The 21,702-nt window shown below is 42.1% G+C and overlaps 1 protein-coding gene across 1 annotated transcript in view; it reads right to left on the bottom strand.

The window, feature by feature from the left end:
- Positions 1 to 3,294: 3,294 nt before the first annotated feature.
- LOC122810356 (putative sodium-coupled neutral amino acid transporter 8) overlaps positions 3,295 to 21,702 on the bottom strand; it is a 755,867-nt gene continuing 737,459 nt past the window's right edge. The window contains exon 12 of the mRNA XM_044081937.1: positions 3,295 to 4,789. Coding sequence (XP_043937872.1) covers positions 4,687 to 4,789 — 103 coding nt within the window. The 3' untranslated portion in view covers positions 3,295 to 4,686. The remainder of the gene's footprint in view (positions 4,790 to 21,702) is intronic.

Below are 21,702 nucleotides of genomic sequence, written 5' to 3'. Positions count from 1 at the left end.
AGAGCTGTAACTAGGTCAGCTGGCACCCTGGACACCCCCCTCCCCATCCGTTAACACCCACTCCTCAGAGTTGCAGAGATAAGGGCCAAAGAAGTCCTCTAGGTAAAAAGCTATCATAACTCTACATATTAGCACTCTGTCTGAAATACCTTTCAGAAGCTGTAGCAGAGAGTCTCACTAGCTTCATGCTGCACCAACACAGACACAAATAAGCTTGCACAAACACACACACACACACACACACACACACACTAAGCAAATGCATTTAAATGGAAATGATCTAATTTACTACAGATACTGTTATCAGCTGTGGAACAACATTCAGGAACCAACAGGCACATCTTCTGCAGTGTTGACTGTGCCCACTAACAGACTGGACCAAGGGCAAGGCTCGCTAGTTGCACACCCTAGCTACAGGCTTGGTTTATGGTGTGAAACAGGCACAGATTTAGCTGCAAGTATATTGACAGTATCTTTAGGGTCAGTGTGGGTAATACCCTTGTGCATTAATTCACTGCATTGCTAGGTATAATTTCTTAATAATCTGGCAGTTAAAGGGATTTGTAATTATATAATTTCTTAATAATATGATGCAGTTAAAGTAAGATTTGTAATTATCTTTAGCTATGAGTGCTAATTTCCTGACTGTATTTAAGCACTGCTTGTTAGTTTATGTTTTAGATCTAAAGAAGCATATTTGGTGTGAAAGCGCTCATCTGTTATATACTTTTTACTATTTTTATTTTTCAGATTAAACAAGTGTTTTATACAGTGCCGTGTTAGCTGGTTCTTTTGTTTTACTTGCTGCTTTTGAATTTGTTATTGAACTTTTCCTGCTCAGTTTGATTCTGTTTCCTAATTTTAATTTATCTTTCATTATGATCTTCCTTATGGTAACTTTCAGGGTGTTACTGAGTTTTTGACAGAGTTTTTAATATGAATAGAGTTGTATTTCTTATAGCCCTTCATTAATAAGATAGAACATAAAAAGCGAATTTAGTACTCCAACAAGACAATTTATTTTTACATTTTCCAGTATACTTGGTGCTAATTGTGACAGCTTGGTTTATGCTGCTTCTTAGACTGGAGTAAAATTCATTGGCACAAGTGTCGGCTAAGGCTACATGTGGGCTGGACATTTTGGATTTAGCTCATATAATTTTAATACACTTGACTTTTTAGTGTCCTTGAATTTAAAGCTGTTCATTGTGGAGGGCTTAGATACATTAGTGCTCTTTATCTGGTCGTGGGTAGAGTGTTAGAACATAGTGTATTATGCTGGCTTCGCTTGCCTGTGAGCAGAGGATGAATGTTGCTCTGTGGACTACTTTTCTTGTTGTGGCACAGAGGGCTGTTGGTGCTACCTAATGTTATTCAAGTGAATGGATCTGTGGGACCAGTTGCCTTGATGAAGGATGCAAGGTTGGTGCTGAGCACCGTCACTGCTGTGATTGGACCTCTGGGATTGGCTCCTGTGTTGCTTTTATGCTGATCATTAGCTAAGTTGTGAGTAGACATCTTTAGGACCAGCTGCCATGAAATGACATGGTGGCTTGTCACAGTATTACCCTATGAATGAACATGGTGGCTCATCACAGTATTACCTTATGAGTGAACATGACGGCTCATTACAGTATTACCTTATGAGTGAACATGATGGCTCATCACAGTATTGCCTTATAAATGAACATGGTGGTTAGTCACAATATTACCTTATAAGGGAACATGTTGACTCATCACAATATTACCTTATAAGTGAACAAGGTGTCTCTTTGCAGTAGTACCTTATAAGAGAACATGGTGGCTCGTCAAAGTATTAACATGTTGGTGGCTCATCACAGTATTGCCTTACAAGTGAACGTGGTGGCTCATGACAGTATTACCTTACAAATGAACATGGTGGCTCCTCACAATATTACCTTATAAGCGAACATGGTGGCTCGTCACAATATTACCTTATGTTGGTGGCTCATTACAAGGTGGGAGGTTGGCATAATGGTTAAGGCAGTCACCTTAGAAGCACAAAGTGCAGGGTTTGATTCTTACATGGGATAACTGGTTAGGCTGAAAATTACCCACAAGGGCGGTTAGCCTAGTACTACTCTCTAAACTTATTACCTTATGATGGTGGTTCATCACAATATTACCTTATAAGTGAACAAGGTGGCTTGTCACAGTATTACCTTATGAGCAAACATGGTGGCTCCTCACAGTATTACCCTATGAGTGAGCATGGTGGCTTGTCACAGTATTACCTTATAAGTTAAGTCTTCTTGCTGTTCTACAGAGACTTGTTGCTGTGCAGCACTTTTACCAAATGCCAGTTTATTTGATGCGGCCAAAGAGATGATGTACTGCAGAACCAGCTCATGGTCTATACATGTTATGGGGGGGGTTGGGGTGCAGCATAAACAATGTACTTCACTCCTCAAATATAAGTTATACCCTTTATGAGGAGGTGCAATATGGATCCAATGTGCGCAATGTGTAAATTCTTGGCTATACTCCTGCAATTAAATAAACTGCTTATATGGGGTGTTATATGCAATCTGGGTAGGGCAATAGAGCTGGAACCCTCACAGAGGGAGAAAAAAAAACAATTATCAGCATCTGAGGGTGGTAGAACAGACAAGAGCAGGATAGTAAAATATATTAAGTAGGACCTAACTGCAGACAGTCACAACATAAGTAATTAAATTGCACAGAAAATAAAACAAGTGGACTAATATTGACATTTATTGTACAACATTTTACAAAAAAAGGCAGTCTTGCCTAAAGCATGTATAAAAACATTTTTTTACAGTATTTAATTGGATAATTTTGATAAATTACAACAGTCATGTAAGATTAATCTGTCCTTAATACCACCATATTAAAAACATTTAAGTCACATTATCTGCATTTGTTTTACTGAACAATTACGGTAACAAAAGTTTCCCACCTTTGATACATCACTCATTACAAAGAATAAAATTTATTTGAGGGACAATATGTGGAATGCATTATATATACGATAAATGTCATGGTATTACACACATTTTAAAAGAATTCTCACTTTACAACTTTTTTTCTGTGCTGATGCACTGCTATCTCTATCTGGATGGACTTGCTCTATATTACACGCAGATTGCAGAGCTCAACATATAAATTACATTAGGTGGTTATAGCATTAAACTGCTGCTGATCAAAAATTTGGTGATGACATATTCAATTTCATACTTTTAGAATGTCAGCAAGATATGCAAGTCTAGGGTTAATGGAAACAATTTGCAGATGTTCATTGAAGGTACTTCGAAATCAAACATCCCCAATTAAGCTGGTAAAATATAAAGGCATCAGGGTCCGGTTCCATTCAAGATTAATTTTGCTAGCAAGTCATTTACCAAAGATTGAAGAGATGTCCTGAATGGATTAGTCAGAAGTGATTCTCTATAAATGCAGTACATCCTCTTAAGGAAGACTTTTTTTCAAATACTTTTAAGATAATGCTTCAGTAAATGGTGTTACATCTTGTACATCTCTGTTCTTCAAGCAGAAAGAGATGGCCCCATTTGGCAAACTATAAAGACATTTCCAGTAACTTTCCTCAAACTCTGAAGACTTATGAGCCAAAATGGGTTATGCCAATACTCATTGGTAATTGAAGGAGAGACAGCAAACTAGCAATTATAATTGATGTAATCCCCCCTCAATACTTACATGCAGAGATCACACATATAATTTTAATAACTTTTCATATTAATAAATACTGAAGAACTGTAGTAAGCAAAATTCGACCAACCACAGTGCTTACTTTATAGATGTTGTCTGTTTCTTAGCATTGTGGTTGTTAACATGAAAAATCTTGAAACTGATGTTTGGAAAGAAACAAAGTGCTTAGTACCACAGGCTACAGCCTATGGACTGCATACAAGCCACACAAAAGTAAAAGTAGCATACTGGCAGTCACAGCAGAAAGCAGAGGAAACTCTAATGGCTCTGAATAAGTGCCACCTTATTAAAATCATCATACAATAATATTACATGCTACGCATTCTCTAGGGGGGTGTCAGACTCGTTTATTACAATCCATGTATATTCCTTCAAGTACGAAGAAGCAGTGATCTGAATAGTGCAGTTATATAAATAAAATAATTCTCCCACAGAAATGCACCTTCCACTGCATATTTAGAAATGTACTTTGATACGCATCACATATTTAGCACCATTTCATGAGTACTTCTTTTAAGGAACCTTGCAGCTGTACCTTAGATTTGAAAGTAAACATTTGCCATTTCAAAGAATAACACATAGCAGAAATGGGAAACGCACTTTGCTATTTTGTCAAAACATACAATCTTCCTAAAACTTTCTAATATAAAAATCAGACATTAAACATAAATCTGTCTGCTCATCTGCACTTAACGATAAACATTTTAAGTAAAAAAAAATCATAAAAACATTACCACTGATCACTTGCGCAATAATGAAATAGATGTAAAATGAGGCCAAAAAAAAAAAATTCTATTATGAAAAAAATTAATATTTGATTGCTACCATTTGTTGTTGGAGGCAGCCAATGTTGTAGCATAATTCTGAATTCTATTTTTTTTTCCACAGATGCAAAATGGTTTCCTTTAATGTGATGCAGTACTGTTATCAGGTATCATGTATTCTCTGTTTTAATATTTATTCCACAAATTAATACTATTTTCTGAGAAAGAGTTCCATGACTGCAATAGTTGTACTTTGTCCAAAGATAAAAGCACCACAGATGATACTAATGGATCCCCACACGATCCAGCAGTTCCTGTAAAATACAAGCAAAGTAATGTATTAGACATGGTATTAAGTTTTGACTTAGTTTGTATGTTATTTATTCAATTAGTGAAAACATTTTAGAGTTTTGCTTAGTACGGGAGTCACAAAGTTGCTGCTGACAAATTTTCAGATGTGAGTCTATGTCTTGTATATTTTGTGAAACCATATACATTTAATTTTGACGTAGGTTCACAGGTAAATATTAGGATATCAGTCTGAAGGCTCTTAAACGTGTAGTTAACAGCCAGAGTTCAGAATCAAACTCTGCACCTTGTATCTGTTAGGCAGTAAAGACCTTAACCATTACACTAACTCCTCTCCCTCATGATCAGTCATTGGGAAGATGGTCTTCAACTGAAGGAAAATAGCAGGATGCCACACAGAATTTGTGCAGTGCACTAAAATATTATTAAACTCACCCTACAGAACTTGAAATTCAAAATTCTCATCCCAGAAAACTCTCATGAGAAAGTGAGTAGATTTAGGGTGGGAATTAGAAAGAAAATGCATAAGTGTGTACATGTAAGAAATGGTTCCAAAACACAGTATATTTAGTAGGGCAAAGTCTATTCAGAAATATCCAGGTTTAGTACAAAGAGTGCTCGTGGGTTATACTGATATAGTGTGGAATGTTCCCTATAGGAGAGCATGGCCCAAAATAGCAATTTTCCAACAGTGAAAAGGAAATTCTGATTTCCCATCACAAACAATGAATTCCAAACGTTAATCATAGAAGTCAGTGTGTTTAGAGAGAGGTATGAACTCTTCCGCACAATGATATTGGGCTGAGACCCCATGCATTTCTACCTACATATACTAACTCCGTTGTCTCTGTGTGTTGGTGTAGAGGGGATGCTTATCACAACCTGGAGTATGGTACATGTCTCCATACATTCATAAAGATAGTAAGTTCTAGGGATCTCTATTGTGCATGTCAAATAGGCACCCATCTTTGATAGGTTTCAGATTCAGATATGGAGTTCTTTGTGAGCAGTGAGTATGAGAGTTACACTACTGTAACGTTGATGTACAAGATGGATTATAGGAATCGAGTACTCACACCAAAGATTTTTGCTCTGCATAAAAGAACAGCACTTCACACACCATGTACACAGTTGAATAGAAATGATCTACATGAGTAGCAGAGCAGAACAAAATCAACAGGTGTCTACTTCATTGAAACGAAGGATCACAAAAGGAAACAAAACAAATATCTTTTTGGGATTGCTAAATTTAAAGTAATACACCAGTGACACACACACACACACACACACACACACACACACACACACACACACACACACACACTCCCCCTAGTACTATATATAACTGGGGGAAAAAAAACTCCCACACACAGTCTCACACACTCTCAAGATACTACACACACACACAGTGTGATACTACACACACACAGTGTTCTACATGGAGAATTATCACCCCAACATCCTTGATTTGAAGTTTCTGTCCGATGACCCTTTACCTGTATATACTAACTCCATTGTCAAAAAAACACAACCAATGAAAAATAACCCAGAACAATGCTATGGTCAGTCTACACAAGTTAGATACAGCATAACTCAAAGTGAACACTTGTCTTAACAAAATGTATTTATGTAAAATTATTCAGCGTTCATATGTGTGTGTGTGTGTGTGTGTGTGTGTGTGTGTGTGTGTGTGTGTGTGTGTGTGTGTGTGTGTGTGTGTGTGTATACATGCTTATGTCTCAAGTACTTAATTACAAGATAATGAAAACTCATCTTACTTAGTCATTCCACCAGTTTCAAAAGGGAGGCTTCCTTTCTAACATCTTATTTTAACTATGGCAATGGATCTGAATCTCTGAAATGTAGGTAAATGAAAATAATATATGCAAATATGTTTGTTCACACCATACCAGCATGGTTTTCTTAAAGAATATGGTGCAAATCCACTTTTATAAATGCCTTCTGAGGTAAAAAAAAAAAAAAAAAAAAACTCTTACTCTGGAGAGAGCCATTCTAATCCAACAGCTGACTATAAGCTTCAGTACACAGATCATACCTTGTTTGTAGAATTTCTAAACAGAAAAGCTCTAGTTGTAAAATATGACGCTCTGTCTCTGTTCTAAAGGAATTCACAGGAGTGCCACAATTCTCAGCACTTAGCCCCTTATTCTCTATTAAGTCTCTCTAAGCTCTTTTATTGGAATGACCATAAACAGACATGGCCCTGGGAATTCTAACATTTTAGGAAGACTAGCTGTGTGGCTCCTGACTGACTGCAACTGTGGGGTCACTTAGGAGATGATACAAACTCAGGGATGCTTCCATCTAACTGGAATTTCAGGAGGAGGTCTCTGGGTCGAGTAGCCTGGGATCATAACTGCACAGAGAAAAAATATGCCTTTTGTAAGTCCACTTAACTGTCCTTAAGGACAACCTGCCTCCGTATGTTTTGAGTCACAGAACTGGTTTTCATAAAACTCATTTATATCCCATGGGCGTAGATAAAAATTATTCTATTCATTCCATTCAATGACCACTTTAGTCACTATATAATTTGACAGAAAACAGAAGTCTTGAATCAAATGAACATCAGTTCCTTTCCAAGAAACTTCACAAAGTTTCAAGAAACAAAAATGACACTTTTTTGCCACCAACATCAGACTGCAAAATATAAATAAAGCTGAATTACAAACCATCATCCCGATACCATCTATTCCTAATGTCAGTCTTACTGCTGTCTTATATTTTCAATTAATTGCACCCTCGCCTTCTAAAACATGTTGCATATTTGCAGCCTTGCACCAGAAAATTGTGTACATCAACAGATGCAATGGTATCTCTTTACATTTTATTACCATCATTTTTATATTTTCAGCTAGTTTTATCTTTCTGTATATACTTTTTCCATCTCATTTGTAATCTTTGCACCTAACATGTTCTTTATAACACATTTTATCATTTACCATAGTTTTATTCCTTGAAATAAAAAGAAGTTATGTACTCACCATAACGTTCCATTTGAGTAGGTAACTTCATTTGTCAGCAACCTGTGGGTTATGGATCCAATACGGATCCGAGCCAGCAGCATACCAAGCTAAAGATCCGAGCTCCAAGCTTCACCCCCTTACCCATACTACCTTGCAACCTCCTTCCAATCCTCAGATCGTGTTTGCCACTTGCACAAACAACAAACAAACTAACAACCTGAGAAAAACCTGACTCAGAAATAAAGCAAAACTCGAGCAACCAAACCTCGAGTTCAGCTAAATAACTATTCAGGTTAGGGGGAAGGAGGGAGGGACGGTTGCTGACAAATTAAGTTACCTACTCAGATGGAACATTATGGTGAGTACATAACTTCTTTATCTGAAGTAGTTAACTTCATTTGATCAGCAGCCTGTGGGACAGAGTCCCCAGCTACCCGAAATCTTGGGAGGCCTTCAAGGAAGAATATTCCGGAGCACTGCAGAGCCAAAAGCAGCCCTTCCTCTAGATACCAAATCTAGCTTATGAGAAATAAAGGTGAGAGGACGCCCAGGTAGCCGCTGAACAAATGTCATCCAGGGAAACTCTAGACCAAAATGCAGCAGACGTTGCCATAGAACACGTAGAATGAGCATGAACTCCCATTGGTTCTGGCAAGCCAGATTCTCTGTATGCTAAAAGAATACAACTTGAAATCCATCTGGCAAGAGTCACTTTAGAAATCGGTTTCCCTAGAAAAGATTTTGCAAAGGAGACGAAAAGTTGTAAATAAAAACGTAACTGTCTGTGAAAATCCAGTAAATGAAGTTTATACTCCCCTTTGTTCTCGTAATTGGGGAAAAAACTGGGAAATTAATGGATTGATTAATGTTCGTCTCTGAAGCAACTTTGGGAAGAAAAGAGAGATTAGTTCTGAGAGATACCCTGCCCTTGTGAAATACAAGGTATGGAGGTTTGATAGAACGAGCCTGAAGCTCTGACAATCTCCTGGCTGAGGTAATGGCTACCAAAAAGGCCATCTTCCATGACAAGAACTTCAGATCAACAGAAGCTGCGGGTTCAAATGGAGGCACGACTAACGCCTGAAGAACCAAGGTCAGGTCCCATGGTGGGGATGAATTTCTAATAGGGGGGTCTCAAAAGAAAGGTACCTTTTAGAAAGGCCTTACAAATTCTGGTAGCAGCAGCAAGAGAACCAAAGTTGTCCCCAATATGGAAATGGGAAATAGCAGCCAGGTGAACCTTTACAGTAGATGAACTGGACCTCTGCTGAAAAATATGAGACAAGAATTCTAGAACCGCTGGAATAGGAGTGGTAAAAGGATCCAAGTTCTTATGTGAAGCCCAAATGGAAAAACGTTTCCCTTTACTATTTTAAATCTTCCCGGTAGAGTATTTATGTGCCGCCACCAGAATGGACTTGACTAGGGAAGAGATACCAGGAGTCCTGGCAACTAAGGGAACTGGATCAGCCAAGCTGAGAGCTTGAGCTCATCCAGGTTCAGAGGGGCCATTCCAGAGGGGTGTGAAATCAGATCCAGAATGGGATCCAAGATCCAGAGAGGAGCTATGAGATGAGACCATAGGCAGGGGAACCAGACTTGACAAGGCTAGAATGGGGCTATGAGGATAATCTTGGTCCCCAACCGACGAGCTTTCTGCAAAAATGTGGTCATCAGCGGAAGTGGTGGATACGCATAAAGAAGACCAGGTTACCAAGCATGGACTAGAGTGTCTCTGGGGGCTTCTCCTAAAGGAGGAATTAGAGTGAAAAACTTGCTGCACTTTGTGTTGGAAGGAGATGTGAAGAGATCGCAGCAAGGCTGACCCCACTTGAGGAAGATCTGTTCCGCTATGGAAACATTCAGAGACCACTCGTAAGGGGAGAGGATAGATCTGCTCAATTTGTCTGCCAGAATGTTGGACCGACCCAGAATGTGCGATGCTAACAGGAAGCGGTTGGTGGAGATCACCCATTCCCAAACTCTCATGGCTTCTTGGCAAAGAGGATAAGACCTGGTTCCCCCCGGTTTGTTGATATACCAGACCATTGACATATTGTCTGACTGGATCACAATAGTCCCCAGAGGAAGGAAGGCATGAAGGGCCTGCAACGCTAAAAGGACCGCCCTCATCTCCAGTACATTTATATGCAGAATGGTCTCTGAGTCCATGTGCCTTGGACAGTCCTGCCCGCACAATGCCCCCCACCCTAGGCGGGAGGCATCCGTGGTCACTGTGGCCTGGGGTAGGGGCATAACAAAGGTTCATCCTTCCCAAACGGCTAGGGATTGGAGCCACCACATGGAGTTCCTGCAAACCCTGCTGAGGGGAATCAGCAAGTCTAGTGGATGGTGTAGAATGGACCACTGGACTTGCAAAGTCCACTGTAAAACCCTCATGTGCAGGCAAGCATAAGGGATCAAATTGATCTCTGCTGGCATGGACCCCGAAGCTCTCAGGACTAACTCTGCTGGGGGAGCAGGAGACTGAAGAAGAGCTAGTACATGTAGAGTCATGCTGTAAAGTCTGTCTGGTGTTTGGAAAGCCTTGACCTGAAGGGAATCTATCCTGGCCCCTATAAAGTCTATAATCTGAACAGATTGGAGGAATGACTTCTTGACATTTATAGTGATCCCCAACTGGGATGATAAATGGAGGAAGAAGTCCCTGGCAGGAGACAGTAGATGCCTGGTGGGGACAGTGAGGAGCCAGTCATCTAGGTACGGAAGACCTGTATGCCCTGGAGCCTCAGGTGGGCTGCTACAACTGCCATGACCTTGGTGAACACCCTGGGGGCTGTGGTGAGACCGAAGGGTAGGACCTTGAACTGGTAATGACTGGCCCATAGCCGAAAGCGGAGAAACCTACTGGACATTCTGTCCATGAGAATATGGTAGTACCCATCCTTGAGGTCTATGGAGCACATCCAGTCCTCCTCCTGCAAGAGGGGCAGGATGGACTGCAGCATGACCATCCAAAATTTCTCCCTGGCAATGAAAAGGTTAATTGCTGACAGGTCGAGAATCGGCCTTAAGTCCCCCATCTGTTTTCGCACCAGAAAGAACCTGGAGTAGATGCCTGATCCGGAAAGGTCTGGGGGCACATGCTGGATGGCTCTTTTTTCTAACAGCTTTTCTATTTCCAAAGCAGCGGCCTCCCTTTGAGTGGGTGGGACATCTGGGAGGCGCCTCGAGTATGGGGGCTTGTTTATGAAGGGGATTGAATAGCCTCTGAATATTATCTGAAGCACCCAGCAATCTGTCATGATGGACTCATTGAGCCAGGTGCCTCGAAAAACACCCCCCCAACTGCCTCCAGATAGGAGCAGTCAGGCAACCCCTCTGGGCTGCTGCATGGGTCAATCGAAAAAGGGTTCCCGTGACCCGAAGTTCTTTGGACCCCCCTCTGCCTCTGGGCTGGTGTCCACCTTGTCCCCCCTCTGCCTCTGGGGGAGAAGGAGTCCTGAGCATTCCGGGCCTGCTGAGATTTCTGAAACCACATCTTCTTCTGCCCTCGCTGGTTCCTGGAGAAGGAACTTTGAGAGGTAGAGAAGCAGATTCCGACGTCTGACAGCATTTTCCCATCTTTCTCGCTCTGGACCAGTGTCTCGCGGACGGTCTTCCTGAACAGGGTAGACCCGTCAAAGGGTTCATTCACGAAGAATGCCTTGAAAGGTTCCAAAAAATCAAAAGCCGAAGCCAGGCATGATGTCTTAAGGCTATACCGGACCCGCTAGCTCTAGCGGCTCCTTCCATTGTGTGGGAGAGTAGCCGCATAGACGTATTAGACACTGATTTGAGAGCGGCCATACGATCCGAGAAAGTCCATTTATCCACGGCCAACATGGACTCTGGGGGAGACTCAGCGTACTCTTTAACCAGGTCCCGCTGCAGTCTGATTACATGGGCCAAGTAATTCAGCGCCCTAATAGAGAAGGTAGATGAAGCAAACATCCGCTTTCCAATATGGTCCATTGCTCGAGACTCCTTGTCAGGAGGGTGGACTGGACTGAAGAACTGTCCTGAGCTAGTTCCTTTTTGGTGGCTGCCACCACCACCATGGCATCTACAGGGGAACCCTTGCTCCACGAAGCTTTGTCTGCAGGGTGGCTCAGAATCTATTTGGGCCTTCTGGGGATTGGCTGTACAGTGTCCGGTTTCTTCCACACCCTGGTGGTAATCAGGTTGACCAAGGGGTCATCCTGAGGGGGACACCCAAGAGGTAGATGGGCCTATGTCAAATGCCTCCAGGAATACAGACTCGTCCGAGGAAGGTTTTTTCGGCAGACTGCCCCCTCCCCCTTTGGCGGAGCATTTTCATAATGTCTCCGAAGGAGACATCGTCGGGGGGTGACTTGGGAGAACCTTCACCTTCCTCCAAATCGGTATCCTCAGTGAGGGACTCCGGGGAGTCCAACTGCCTCCTTTTGCACAGGTGTTTGTGAGGGATGTCCTCAGGGGGACTGTCCAAGGGAGGTTGACCAACAGATTCATGTTCCTCCAGGGGAACTGGCTGGGGCATCAACAACACAGGTAGTCCCTGGGACTGGATGATGGAGGACAAACCAAGCTGAGCGGGGGCGGATCCCAAGGAAAGAGTGAGGGGTCTCGATCCTCTAGAGAGAACCCTCTCCACAACGTTGAATGTTGATGGGGAACCGGCCTCCCTAAGACAGGTGGCCAGCCCCCTCAGATCCGATGAATGGATCGGTGTTGGAGCTGAGGCACTCGATCCGAGTGGACAGTGTGCTCCGACCGCAAAGAAGCCGAAGACACACTCACCCCCTCGGATCCGATTCTTGGCTCAGAGAGCTCAGATCTGAAAAGGGATCTGATAAGCTCGAGGGCATGGCCGGTGTCGAGGTAGCAATAACCATCGGCGCCGACTCCCTGACTCTGAGGCTCCTCGGATCCGAAGACTCTGAAACCTGGTAGTGGATCGAAGAAGGCGCTATCTGGGCAAACAGTGGAGTTGAACTCCCCCCAGAGGGGGGGGCAGTGACACTCCCATCTGCAGCTGAGTTTGCAGGAAGCGACGCATCATCTGGTCCATATCTGCCTCCAAGAGGCTACGAGTAGATCTGGAAGAGGCCGCTGAAGCCAGCCAGGAAGACCGATGTGATGACCTCGAAGGTGGTCGAGCCTCCTCCTTCAGCTCCTGAGAAAAGCATGGGGAATGGAGCTGTGGGGAAGGAGGCTTAGTAATCTTTAATGGAGAGGAGAGAACCTTAGCTGGAGGGGCCGAGGGGTCCAATTCGGCCCGCTGTTTGTGGCTTCTCTCTCTCTTTCTCTCTCTCTTTTCTGTCCTTTTTTTGCCTCTCGCTCTCCCTGGGATGAGATGGGAGGGTGAGTCCCAGACAGGGGAGGAGGGCCAGATGGTTGGGCAACTACAGGCATGGTTGTTGCTACAGAGGGAGAAGAGGAAGAAGAAACTGATTCCGCAGGTAGAAGACCTGCCAAAATCAGCGTGTTCTTCCTATCTTGCAAGGCCCAGGGGTTAAAAGCTGCACAGATCTGGCAGCTTGAGGAAAGATGAGAAACCCCCAAGCAAAGAAAGCATTGAGTGTGACCATCTGCTGGCGACAGCTTATGGCAACACTCAGTATACTTAGAAAAAGTAGTTTTCTGGCTTTCAGCCATACCCTTCACACACACACACCTAAAGGGAAAAGAAGGGCCTACTAGGGGATAGAAATTACCAAGGATAAAAGGGGGATAGATTAGTTACGAATGGAATATATAAAAATAGAAATTACTACACACACACACAACCACTATACTACCCAAATCTGCTAGACCTCATCTATGCCTGTTTATTCCACTTTATGTTCTGCAGTTTGACCTTTGGAAATCGTTGCTAACTTCAATGAACTATCACATATTCTTCTTTGCTGTAAACAAATTATGTTAACTTATTATTCCCAGTTAAATAACTGCATTTAAGTGCAGCGCTTTTTGTTCTAAATGGATATTCTGTTTTGATCATTCTTGATGCAACTTTCATTGGACTACGATAAATGTTTATCTATTTTTTTCCTTTGGGGCTACTTTCTAAACCATTGCTTTTGGCTTCCAATTTTTTTTTTTTGTTAAAACTCCTTTTATTAACATTTGAGTTGTAGCAAACAAGTAAATGCTAAAACAGTTTATACAGATTTATTGTATGTAGGTATAACCAAAGATGAACAAATAACCAAACTCCTAGTGACAGGAGGATTAGAGTGCCCAAATTTATAAACTGCTGCTGATTTTATATTAGAATTAAAAAAGGAAGAATAATCAAATACAGAATAAAACTTCAGTCTAAAATTAAACAGCTGAGACCTATTCCAAGCCAGTTTCCAGTAAGAAAGCTTATTTTTAAACTTATATGAAAGTTTGTAAGCTTTTAAGTATTTGCACATAGCAAAGGAGAATTGAGAAAGTATAGCTCATGTATAAGGCCAATATTTTGTAATATAAAACTGTACAATTGGAGAAACTGCTACAGGCAATGATAATCTAATCTTTAGTAGCTCTGCCAGGGTCATGATTCAAAATAGCTTGCTGCCAGGACAGTTTGGTTATTACAATGTTCAGTGATAAAAGTTCTGGATTATATGTCGCTATAGGGTCTATATTAGATTATCGAACGTTTAGAAAAGCGAACAATGATTCATCGACCTCATGTAAGCGAAAGCTTACAAGTTCGAACGCTTAGAACAGCAATTTGTTTTCCAAGGGAAAAAATCGTTGTTCCAAAAAATAAAAAAAATACACTTAAAACAAAGTGGGGGGCTGTGCCCCCCATACTTAAATATACCAACTCCAAGATCGCACTACAGTGACAAAAACGGAAAAGTAACGGACACGGCCAAGTGATTTCTTTCCCAGAGAAAGATTTCATGTATATGCCGCTTCATCATTTTGCCTTTTCAAGTTTGACCAAGACGCATTCGAAAGAATGCGTCTTCGGTTATCTAATAGGAACCCGTCTCTATATGCTAAGTACTGGAGGACAGTGCCAGCAAAGTATGTATGCTTTGTATCAGTATGTATCAGTAGTCTGTTTCTTCAGGTAAGACAGGATTAGAGTTAGTAAATAAGGATGCTTTTCAGAAGAAGTTAAACACATTAGAATAAATCAGAAAATTGAGTAAACATTTTGAAGGATAGTAATATAACGTGTTATTTAATATAGGCTCGTGTTTTTATGTTCCTTAGGCTTGGATCAATTTGAACCTTGCAACAAGGATGGAATAATTAATTATTGTAAACTAGGTATAATACTAAATTGTAAGATAAGGCAACTGGAATCATTAAACAAAATATGTTGAAGATTTAGTCAAAGAAAGTCCAATGATGCTGCTGTCATAAAAAAGAGGTTATGCACTCACCATAACGTTCCATATGAGCTGTCCATCTCACCTTCATTCTTGACTGATGGGTTTGGACAACCGTTTACTAAAGCTCAAGGTCTCCAAATAGCACGTGGCTCTGCCTATCCCATGATGCTCTAGTGCCTTCCCCAGATCTTGTTTGCTAGTGTACTAATATACATACATAATGATTAGTCATTATTTTACAAGTCAAGAAGAGGGTCAAGGACTATAAGATGCCCAAATAGGAACCTCTAGATCCTCCAAAAACCATTGGCTGGGGGTAGGAGGGTGAAATCCAAGAATGAAGGTGAGATGGACAACTCACATGGAACGTTACGGTGAGTACACAACTTCTTTATGTGAAGTTGTCCTATCTCACTTTCATTCTTGACTGATGGAACAGCGTCCCTAGCACCATTTTTCCTGGGTGGCTCACGGGAGAACATTCTTCAGAACAGTGGACCCAAAGAAGGCCCTGTCCCGATAGGTAATTTTGCAAGAAAAGCACAGGAGGTTGAAACAGCTCTAGTAGAATGAGCTCTTATTTTGTCTGGCAGCTGATTGTTTACTGATTGATAAGTGAATGAGATGCAGTCTGACAACCATCTGGATAGAGTAGTTTTCGGTACTGAAGCACCTTTTCTGCAGTCCGAAAATGATACAAAGAGTTGGTCAGTTTTTCTGAATTCTTTTCATCTAAATAGAACTGTAATTGTTTATGAACATCAAGTTGGTGCAATATATATTCTGCCTTATTGCCATACTTGGGGAAAAAATCAGGTAGGTCTATGAACTGGTTTAAGTTGGATTCTGAACATAACTATGGTAAACAGGAAGGGTTTGTGCGGAGTGAGACTCTGTCATTGTGGAACAGCATACACATGGGTTTCATAGATAAAGCTTGTAAAGCCGAAACCCTCCTCACTGAAGTGATAGCCACTAGGAAAGAACTTTAAGTGACATGATGATGCAGGTTCAAATGGGGGGAAGAATTATACGGAATTATATGGGATAATACGAAATTTAGATTCCATGGTGGAAGGGGTGGTTTTATGGGTGGTCTCAACAGGTTAGTGCCTCTCAGGAAAGCTTTAGAAAGTCTGTGGGGAAACTACATTTGGTGCTTCGTTCCAAAAATGAAAGTTTGAAATTGCTACTAATTGAACTTGAATAGTTGCTGCAGCTGCTCTCTCATTAAAAAGCTTTGCTAAGAATTCTAGAATGGAAGACAAAGGTGCTGAATAAGGGTCAATATGATTCTCTAAGGCCCAGACTGAAATTCCATTTACTAAGATATAATCTTCTCATAGACGTCTTGTGAGAAGGAATCAGGATATGTTGTACCGCAGGTGAAAAGTTTTGTAGCCTGGCTAGGTTTGGAATTGGAGCAGCCTAGCTGTCAAATTGAGGGTCTGAAGAGATGCATGGGGAGCTCCCGACGAATGGGTCAGAAGATCCGGCACTGGCTCCAGAATACAAGGCTCCTCCTGAAGATGAGGCGCAAGAAGGGGAACCAAATTTGATGAGGCCAGTAAGGGGCTATTAGTATTAAGGTTCTTCCCAATAAGCTGTCTTTCTAAAGAACTTTGGGTATTAATGGAAAAGGAGGGAGAGCGTAGAGAAGACCCGGGGGCAAATCATGCACAAGTGCCTTCCTTGGGGACTCCCCCAAAGGGGGAATTGGGGCAAAACAGCTGCTGCATTTTGTGTTCATGGACATGGCAAAAAGATTGCAGCAAGCCTGGCCCCATCTGCAGAAAATCATTTTCGCTACTTCTCAGTTCAGGGACCACTCGTGGGGCATCAGAATTGCTCAGCTGAGTTTGTCTATCATGTTGGATCTCCCCAGGATGTGTGCTGCTACTAGAAAGCATTGGGAGGAAGTTGCCCACTGCCATACTCTCAGGGCCTCTCAACAAAGGGGGTAAGATCTGGTTCCTCTGTTTGTTTATATAACATACGACTGACATATTGTCTGTCTGGATTGCAATCGTTCCTATCGGACGAGAGTCTTGGAATGCTTGCAACGCCATAAGCACTGGTCTCATCTCTAGGAGACTGATGTGCAAATGGACCTCATGATCCTGCCAAGTGCCTTAGGCTGTTTTTCCCAGATAATGCCCCCCCCCCCATCTGGGAAGCGTCCATGGTCACTGTGGCTATCGGAGATGGGGGAACAAAAGGTCGACCTAAAGTCACTCGATCGGAGTGGAGCTGCCAATGAATGTATCTCCTGCAAGATTCCATTAACATTATATGGTGCGACATTAGAAGTTCCTGCATGGACCACTGGGTGAATAGAAGCCACTAAAGAATTGTCATGTGCAGTCATGCTAAGGGGATTTCATTTATTGCTGCTGCCATGGTGTCTAGCACTAATTGTCCTCGCTTGCATCTTTGTTTTGAAGAGAAGATCTAGAACCTATATTCGAAGGGCCCGTACTCTCTCTGGTGGAAGCTTTACTATCATTGTTGTGGTATCTAAATCTGCACCTATAAAAATGATATGTTGAGATGGCAATAAGGCAGATTTTTCATAGTTTATTGCAATCCCTAAATGAGCACAGAGTTTCAAAGTGGTGTCTTTTGCTTCCATTAGTAGATGCTTGGTGGTGCAGTTAGGAGCCAGTCGTCCAGACATGGAAACACCAGGAATGCTAAACATCTCAGGTGAGCTGTAACTACTGCTATGCATTTGGTGAACACTCTGGGGGCTGTAGTGAGGCCAAAGGATACAGCTCAAAATTGGTAGTGTCTTGCTCCCAGCTGAAAGTGCAAATGACTCCTGGATGGCCTGTCCATTTTTATGTGGTAGTACGCATCCTGGAGGTCTATAGAGCACATCCAATTGTCTTTTCCCAGAAAGGGAAGTATCGACTGCAATGCAACCATCTGGAACTTTGTCTTTCTTACAGATTTGTTCAGTCTGCTGAGATCCAGTATGGGTTGCCAGTCCCCTGTTTTCTTTGGAACTAAAAAGAACCTTGAGTAAGTCCCGGATCCTTTCTGGCCTGCAAAGACCAGTTGAATGACTCTTTCTAGCAACTTCTGAATTTCTATGGTTGCTTGTCCCCTGTGACTGGATGGAACATCCAGGATCTTTTCATTTGTGGGGCTGGCATGGAAAGGGGTATAGAGTAACTTCTGGATATGATACTTTGTACCCATTTGTCTTTTGTTATTTTTAGCTAGGCATCTGGGTACAAAGATAATCAACCCCTGACTGCCTCCAGAAAGAGACAGATGGGCCTCCTTTCAAAAGCACTGAAAAGGGTTTGCCAAAGAACCCTCTGCCACATGGTTGGCATCTTCCATTATTGCTTCCCCTTCTCCTTCTGGGGGAAGGCTCACCACGTGTGTCTTGAAAAACTCTGATTTTTGAAACCACATTTTTCCTCCCTTTTGACCTTTGGGATATGGACTAGAAGGTGTGGAAAAACTGACTCTGATTGCAAAGTGAGTTTTCCATTCCTGATCACACCTTGTTAGGGTTTCTTTGACTTAGATCTGAACAAGGATGAGCCAAAGAGGGTGTTAAAGGATGACTTGAAGGGTTCCGCAAAGTTACACATGCGCATCCAAGATTGTCTCTTAAGGACAATTCCTAAACCTGCTGAACTACCCGCTCCATCGGCTGCATAAGAAACAAGCCTCATGGATGAGGACTACTGAATTGAAGGTTGAGAGCTGGGAAAATACCTTATCTGCTACCCCCACACTCCCGCAGCTACTGAACCCTGGAGAGTGTCTCCAAGCTCCTTCAGATGATCTATCTGTAACCTAGTGAAATGGATAAGATATAATTCGGGGACCAGAGTGTAAAGGTTGCTGAAAAAAAACATGTGCTTTTCGTATCGGTCCATCGTATGCAACTCCTTGTTTGGGGGATGGACAGACGTGGAGGTTTCTGAGAACTCCTTTTTGGTGGCCACCACCACCACCATAGCATCTACTGGAACACCTTTTGTCAGGAATGTCTCGTCTTCCAGGAATGTAATAAATTTATTTGGCCTCCTAGGGACAGGATCCACTGTGTCTGGAGACTCTCATTCCTTTCAACAAACTAACTCCATGATCTCATTAAAAGGAGGAGACACCCAAGTGGTGGAAGGGTGAGACCCAGAAGCCTTCAAGTAGATGGACTCTGTCAGAAAGGGTAATGGGCTTCCAGCCACCTCTCTGCTTAAGGATCTCTAGGATGCCTGCAAAAGGAAATATCCTCAGAGGGCAACCGTGGGGAGCCTTCTGATTCATCAAGGTCCACATCAGATGTGACTGACTCCTCTGGGGAGTCCAAATGCTTCCTCTTGCATAATGTCTTCCGAAGACCTCTTCAGAAGGGCATCCCATAGAGGTTTGGAAGAGAAGGGTTTGCCCACTGTGGCATCTAGAGACTTCGGGTCTCTATGCTTCTGTGGAATCAGTCATGCAGAGATGGACACTGGTGCTTTTGGGGAAAGAATGGTTGGACCTGACAGTGAGGATACCCGTAGGGACAGTGCTCTCCTCATAGCCATGAAAGCTCTCCGCCCATGGTCTGATGAGACTCCTGATTCAGAGGAATCAGAAGATCTCCCCGGCACCATGGGGGTTGGCTCTGAGGCTGGGGTAGGAGCCAAACTCATGCCAGCAGAGTCCCTGAGAGGCAAGTTTGGAACCAATAAAAACTCAGCCTGACTGTCCTCTCTGGGCCTGACTGGAGAATGTCAGCTATTAGACTTCTCAGATGGCACCCAAGGTAGTCGGAGCAGTTGGAACTGAAGATCCTGGAGCAGGTCTCGGCTCCAACGGTTCCACCACTATCAGCTCCATACATTACAGCTATGAAGCAACAGCTCGGGTCGGAGGAGGAATCGATGTTAAAGGGACAGGTCTTGTCAGCTCTGAAATCTTCTGGGTTCATTCCGACAAAATTTTGGCTAGCGCCAGTATCATCAAAAGTCTCTGCAGCACACGGTCCACATGATAGTCAGAAAGGCTTTTGGAGGATTGAGAGGAGGGAGTTGGAGATGCTGTAGACTGTAAGAAAGGTGACCTTAAAGTTGGAGATACCGGCTCCAGATCAGGGGACCAGGTCCTAACTTGTAACACCATCGGCTCTGATACAGATGGAGCCGAGGTGGAAGGTCTCTCAGAATCAACAGGTTTAGACACTACTGGAGACATCTTAGGCAACTTTTTTTGATGGTTTCGACCTTTCCGAGGAAGAGGAGGATGACCTTTTTGAAATCTTTTCTGATTTATGGGTCAAAAAAATGGACTTTTCCAGAGTGCTTTGACCCTGTTCTAAGGCTTCTGAAGAGGAGGATTTTAGTACACCTTTCAATATCAGTTTATTCTTCCTCTCATGAAGAATTCTAGAGCTAAAGGAGTGGCATATTGAGCACGACTCCTGTAAATTAACTGCCCCCAGGCAGTAAATACATTCCGTGTGTCCATCCATAACAAACATTTTTTGTGCGCACTTAGGGCCCTTTTTAAAACCAGAGGGTTTTATTTCTTTAGCTTGCTTAGACATCACTCTAGAACAATCCACAGTCACACAAGAAGAACAAAGGACAGTCCTCTAACTAAAAATGGGCTCTATAGCTCTCTAACTAAAATGCACTAATTTAAAGAAAACACACACTTCTATAAAAGTATAAAATATTTAACTATGCAAACCACGCATAAAATAATAAAGATCCCTGTCAACTGACAGGAAGAAAAATCATAACTGCTTCTACTATTTTGACTACTACAGTTTTGAAATTCAACTGTTATAAGAAAAATCACAGTATATCTATGCTAAATACACTTCAAATGGGATAGGAGAGTTTTAAAGGCCTTAATAAAATCAGCGGCAAAAAGGGAGGTAACACATTAAATATAAGAAGAAACACGCTCTCTAAATAGGTGCAAGCAAAAGACTTAAATATTTACTAATAAAGCTAAACTATTAATTATTTAGAAAGAAGAAATTTCAAAAAAGATAATTTCCACTTAGTCGGAGCTTGATGAATCACCCGATCTGTTTCAGTGTCAAATGAGACCTGGGGAAGGCACTAGAGCATCATGGGATAGGGAGTGAGCCACGAGCTATTTGGAGATCTCAAGCTTTAGTAAATGGCTGAGTTGGAACAGATCCGGTTCCAAACCAATCAGTCAAGAATGAAGGCGAGATAGGACAACTTCACATCAATATTTATGGAGGTATGAGCACTGAGTAAAAACATTTAACACCATGAGGTCATGAAGACACTGCACTGTGTTTTTTAAGTATAAGAGAGATCAACCACTGTAAATGACCTCAGAAGAGGGAGCCTTGAGAGGCTATTAACCTATCACCAGAAGGTATAGTTGGGTTTAAAGTTTAAAGATGAGCAAATTGAATGATGTCAAACAGATAAAGAACTTGAAGTTTTTAATCAAGTTCAAAAGTAGTTGATGAATATAAAGTTTGAACAACACGACTGGTGATAATAAAGATAAGGAGGAGGATTTACAAAGATAAAGAACTAAATATTCGGACCACAGTCATGACTTCATCATTATTACAATCAGACTAGCAGCAGCAGAGCTCAATTTTTA

This window comes from Protopterus annectens, chromosome 8.part1 (assembly GCF_019279795.1).
Source record: "Protopterus annectens isolate FY-2018-M chromosome 8.part1, PAN1.0, whole genome shotgun sequence".
NCBI lineage: Eukaryota > Metazoa > Chordata > Ceratodontiformes > Protopteridae > Protopterus > Protopterus annectens.
This window is presented reverse-complemented; position numbering and strand designations above follow the sequence as displayed.